At 42.8% G+C, this 5,674-nt stretch overlaps 1 protein-coding gene across 4 annotated transcripts; it reads right to left on the reverse strand.

Annotated features, from left to right (window-relative positions):
• Window positions 1-1,412: 1,412 nt before the first annotated feature.
• Window positions 1,413-4,643, reverse strand: LOC147898385 (uncharacterized). 4 transcript variants are annotated; one of them, XM_087379356.1, is made up of 3 exons: window positions 2,584-4,643; window positions 2,379-2,460; window positions 1,413-1,998 (listed from the first exon to the last, which is right to left on the reverse strand). In XM_087379356.1, exon 1 carries the CDS (start codon window positions 3,993-3,995, stop codon window positions 2,964-2,966), a length of 1,032 nt encoding a protein of 343 aa, XP_087235482.1. In that variant the 5' UTR covers window positions 3,996-4,643; the 3' UTR covers window positions 1,413-1,998; window positions 2,379-2,460; window positions 2,584-2,963. The 4 variants fall into 4 exon arrangements, with proteins under 4 accessions (XP_087235482.1, XP_087235481.1, XP_087235480.1 ...); XM_087379355.1 differs by having other exon boundaries at window positions 1,413-2,460; XM_087379354.1 differs by having other exon boundaries at window positions 2,379-4,643.
• Between the last annotated feature and the right edge of the window lie 1,031 nt (window positions 4,644-5,674).

The raw sequence follows: 5,674 nt of genomic DNA on the forward strand, positions 1-5,674 counted from the left end.
ATGACAAAATTTGAGCCCAAATAAATAATTTGAGTAACAACATTTCTTAGATTTGACTTCAATAGCATTAGTATTTTCAAGCAACACACTCTCTACCCTTGCCAAACAAGTAGACACTCACCACATCCCATGTGGTGTCATTGATGAATAGAAGGCTCTATGCAATTGAATTGGGCGTAAGATGGATGGCAGAGTACAATCCCCATACGTAAGTGCTAGGAGCCATCAAGGGAAATACCATTTATAGCCATGGAAGGCACCCTTTGCAGATCAAAAATTTGCACCCTAGCTTCTTAGACAATCTCAAAAGCATCCAACAATACAAGTTGGCTTCCCTACAAAATGTAATATATTCAAAATTTCTTCTATGGTATTGTTGCATACGCAACTAGCACCCTCCCCTTCCATGTGCAAGCCCACCTATTAAGGTTTCATGGCCTCCATGACCTCTCACCAAAGGAATTGAGAAACATTGCAAGGCCCTTATTTGCTAAAGCCGGTATCAAATGTCTAAGAAATCTCCTCCCACGTATATTGCTAATACATCTTCTCACTACTTGGATTGCAAGGTTATTCTTAGTGGTGCGAGTGACCGTGAGCTCCAGAGTATCCTTGGTTCTCCACCTCAAGAAAGGAGAATATTGGCCAAAGGGACTCAATGAACTACTTCAGGAATGCTGAAATGAAATTACAGAAAGTGGGAAAGAGAGCAATCATCAAAACCCTGTAATACACTATGCTACAAACTCCGACTTCCCAAATTTTTTTTGTTGAGCTGCCTCCTGCAGAGGTTATCTTGTACTTTTTTGACTTACCTAGAACCAGTATGAGAAGCTAGAATATACATACCATTATAAGTCTATAATATATCCAACCGCTCAAATTGTGAATCCTACAAATAAAGATTAGAACTCCTTTCTACCTCCGAAAGAAGAAAGAAAAGAAAAAAGAAGAAAGAGAGAGAGAGAAACAGAGAGTCTTTACAAGAGGACGCAAATCAAGCTAAAAGAAGAAAAAGAAAGTACTTCATAAGCCATACTACCCTTATGAGCTCATCAGTGCCCAAGAATAAGTGAAGTAGCAAAACATATATCAGGAATCCATCACAACCTTATGCAGAACATCTTTGAAAAGATCTGGCATTGCTTCTCCGTCCATCTTATGCTCTCCCCTTACTCCTGGCTTGTTCCATTCCTTCCCAAGTGCACTATGTCTTATTGATCTAGCATGCTTCAAACAGCATCCCTTAAACATGAACTTGGAGATGTTTCTCACTATAAGGAAACAACAAATTGTATGAGTCTTCCATATAGACACTATGCTAAATGGAAACATGAATGCAGATTCATTGACAGATTAGACTGATTACCCTTCATTTTGCCACACCATCCGACACCAGGCTGGCTCTCCCGCATTAAACAGGTTAGAAAAAATATAATGCAAAAATTGAGTACAACGTAGCTTGTATATCAAGATGATGATAGTGTCATAAATATGGTGTGGATAAATGAGCATGCTCTCAAGTGCTCCCTAATTCAGTACCTTGCTATTCTCTTCCTCCGGATGCATCTCATATCTAAAGATTTGAAGCCAGCTGCAGGTGCAATGGATTCAACGTTTAACCAGAATAAAAGCATGCACAGAGAGAGAGAGAGAGAGAGAGAGAGAGAGCAACTAGTTATTGAAACTATAATCCCTCCCCCCTTTCGGAATAAAAAGATGATTAAACAAAACAAATTCTCCTTCTCCTCACAATTATTACCAGACGTGAATAATACTTACTCATAATGTCGACTTCTTCCTCTTCTCTGCTGGCCTCTAACCTCCTGATCCTTTATGATAAGAGATCAAGTGCATCAACAGTCCTTGATAAAAATTAAACAGTAAGTCTAACAAACATAGTAGGAGCAATTCCACTCGCCTTATTTCCAGGTTCCACCATTCTCGCCAACAGCACTAAAAGGACTACCAACCAAGGGCTGCTGTCTCAATGAGAGGCTTTAGAGTGGTAAGACAGCAAAATTTCAACAATGTTAGAAACGATGAAAATTTGAACATCTGCTTGCTCCACCTTAGCCTTCAAAAATTCGTTAGTCTCCCCCATTCCACGTTGGAGTAGTTGGAGACAGCTACATTGGAGAGGGAGGCCTTGACAGTTAATGAAACAAGAAATGCTTGAAAGTACATTGAAAAGTATCTGACGGAGGAAATTAGAATGTAGAGCCAATATGACATGATAGGATGTATAGAGAGCGCAACTAAACAAGATACTGCATGCACAAATAAGGTCTAAGAAATTAAAGATGCAACACACTCATGCCAAGAAGAACATTCGGACATGATTAAAGCAAGCAAGAAGGATTTTTCCCTTTGTTTACCTGCATATTACAACAGCTACTTGATCATAGGATCCATATATCCTTCCCGCCAGAGCTGGCCCATTCAAGCACTTTTTGACACCTGATCGAAACTAGTTATTAAGCCACGGAGTGCCCCTCAAATTCAACTGTGCTGAATTAAAAAAAAATCGTATCTTCGGGTACATTGCAGAGTCCGGATTCCATTTAGAAGCAAAGTACTTGCCAGATTGTATACAACCCCTCTTGATTTCTCAAATTGCTGCGGCTTTTATTCTTTCATGCTCCAAGGAGCGACTTTGCACCATGTTTCTTCGACTCGAGATCAGATTGTGCTACCCAGGTTCCGGTTGAGAACCCTTACTGCTACAGGAAAACTGTTAGGGTCAAGCCATCATCCTAGACTTATTGATAGGTGAGATCTGGGCAGAAAGTGAAAGTTCTTCAGTAGAACAATGAACGAATGACTGATGATGGTTCAAAACTCCACAGCCAGATTGATGCGAAAATTTAAGAGCATCAGCCATTCTGTAATTCGTGGAGTGATCTCTGAATAAATCATCCAATTTTGTTAGTCCGGATCCAGATACTAGCCATGCTGTTGATTTACCGGGATGATATCAATTCTCGGACCTTAGAGAAAATCAAAATGCAACAGGAAGGCATTAACACTGCAGTAACACGTCCGTGAATCAACCCGCATAGAGCCAGCAGCACAATTATTCCTAGCTTAAGCCCTGAAGAAACATTATCTCCTTTCTTCAACTGCCCATGCCGACAACTATCGCTAAGTACTGACCTGTTTTTTTCAAGGGCATTCGAGCCATAACGTAGCCGATAAACAACTCCTTGGGAAAGTAAACGCTCAAAGTCAGAGGGGCTAACAGGTACACTCAACTGGCGTTCTCCTTGCAAGGATCTATCGAGCTTGGATAGAGATGCACGTTTGGCACCTATGTGGTCTGAGGCAGGAGAGCATTGGACAGAATTGGTAAGAGGGGGACGACTTCTGCCCTCAGCCGGCATAGAAGAGGTTCTCTGTTTGCTTCTGAAGTCTTCACGAACAGGGAAAGTGTGGAGTTCGTTCTTGGGAAGATGAGGTTGTCGTAGGAAAGGCCAGCCGTGTCGCTCTTGCTCATCAGAATCCAACTCGTTTCTCGGATGTTTGTTCTCCGCTTTCGAAGACAGGTCGGGAACGCCCGAAAACAATCTCAGCCTAAGGATAGCATAAGCAGCTATGGTGATGCCGACTGCCCCGGCCTTGCCTGTGCACAGAAATCCCACTACCAACATCGCCAACATGATCGACTTAGCTCTTTGTAAATTGGCCAATGAGCGCAGGAGGTCAAAGAAACGCGGGATTGAATCTGGTTCGGCGGGAGCAGGAAGGTCTGTAGGATGGATTGGGGCAGTAACTCCGTGAGCGAAGGATTCCAAGAAGCCGGAAGGGGGCTTGGGGAAGGGAGGAATTGAAGAAGAAGATGGAGAGAGAGGGAAAAGAGGGAAGCTGGAGAGGGAGGAGGCGCCCATGAGCTCAACGACGATGTCTGGGCGGGAAGCAAGGAAGGATTTGCGCTTGCTTTTGAGCTCGGTGGTGAGGCGAGAGAGCTTGGTGAAAGAAGAGGAGAGCTTAGGCATTGGATTCAACAGGAATTTGGGTGATTTAGAGACAGGGAAGAAGGCAAGCAATCGATTTCATTCGTTGTGGCTCGTTGATCATCTTCCAATTCCTGTCTTCCTCGCCTGCATGTCTGTCTCAAAATTCATGGCAATCAATCCTCTGTCTCAAAATTCATATGGCAACAATCCTCTGCAGAAGCTCAAATCGATTCCATTCTTCGTTGTGGCTCGTTGGTCATCCTCCCATTGCTATCGTCCTTCGCCTGCATCTGCATCTCCTCTCCCCCAAATTGGCAATCCTCTGCTCCTGCTGATGCTTCAAGAGCTCAAAATTGGAACTTGAGCAGAGGTGAAGTTGCAAATCCTGATTTTGCACGACACAGATATCTGCACCACACTCTCTCTAACAGAAGAACTAACTGAGAGCTCTTCACCATTCCCACCCACACACACACACTACAGAATTCGCACAAAATTGTCCAAGTTGCACCATCCCTTGTTGCACCTTGCAGCGATCTGGGAGCAAAACCACACACTAACTACAGAAATTGAGAGCTGCCCATTATTTCCGGTTGAAATTTGCATCTCTCACTCTCACTCTATCTCCCTCTCTCTCTCTCTCGCTCTATCATCCCTAGTTGCACCGTGCAATCTGGAAAAGTGATCTCCTGCCTTGAAGAGATTTGAGGCACCCCTGCTATGCAATCCATTCCAGTCTAAAAATTCTCTTGGGCTCTGCGCAGATGAAGAATGATGCACTGGAAGCGCTTTAAATAGGACGTTTTGTCTCTCCATATAGAGTTGAGGTGTAAAACAATTAAATTTCAGTAATTTACGTTTATTTTAGCAAAAGATCTGCAATTTCTTTAAACAAACCTTCAAAAATCCGAAACCCAAAGAACAAGATTTTTGCACTTCCCTTACCTTCTCTCTTTTCCACTCACATTCCCTCCGCCCCCCCCCCCCCCAAGTGGGGGAATAGATAAACTCCTCTAAAGCTCCTTTTACAAAGTGTGCCATGCATGGGGAGTTGGAGTCACACTTTTTAATATTTACAAAGGGAAGTTTCCTGGTAGTTTGGATGCATTTTGGCACACTCAATGCTCACAAAATCAGAGCAAGGCACTTCCTCCCTAGCCAACCAACCACCCCCTTATTCATCTTGGGTTAGGTGGATGCCTTACTCGTATTTGCTTACTACAATTTTCGTAGTTCAGTTTTTAAAAGGAGGGATATCAAAGCCTTCATATCATCTAAGGAGGGGCCATGTCACTTTTGGGCTCTAGTAAGGGTCACGGAATCATAGGGAATTTTTTTGTTGATCTGGGCCAAACTTTCTTTTCGTTTGTATATGCTCAAGCTCACTATGTTAGCAAGTAGGGTAGTGATAATTAGGTTTTAATTGTTAGTGCCAATTAAGTTGTTAATAGGCACTAACTTCTCTTGTTTTCATTAAAGCAAGGTGATTGGCCATTTTAGAAAGTAGTTCTAAAGGTTGCCTTTTTGTAGTACTACCTCAACTACTATTACATTAAAGGAGCACCATAGTGATTTTGCCACCTTTCTTTTACAAAAACCCACCTTCCCATTTGCCCCTTATCACCATGACACTCTCCTTTTGACAGTTGTGCTTACTCATGTTAGGGAGGTGGTCTTAGGGCACATGTGTAGTTGCCCCCCGTAGTAAGTTTTAGCAT

Source organism: Dipteris shenzhenensis, chromosome 9, assembly GCF_047967505.1.
Source record: "Dipteris shenzhenensis isolate YYH24624 ecotype China chromosome 9, Dip_SZ_1.0, whole genome shotgun sequence".
NCBI lineage: Eukaryota > Viridiplantae > Streptophyta > Polypodiopsida > Gleicheniales > Dipteridaceae > Dipteris > Dipteris shenzhenensis.

What these genes read in the sequence shown, in the direction of transcription:
- LOC147898385 (XM_087379356.1), bottom strand. Translation starts at nt 3,995, where the DNA reads ATGCCTAAGCTCTCCTCTTCTTTCACCAAGCTCTCTCGCCTCACCACC.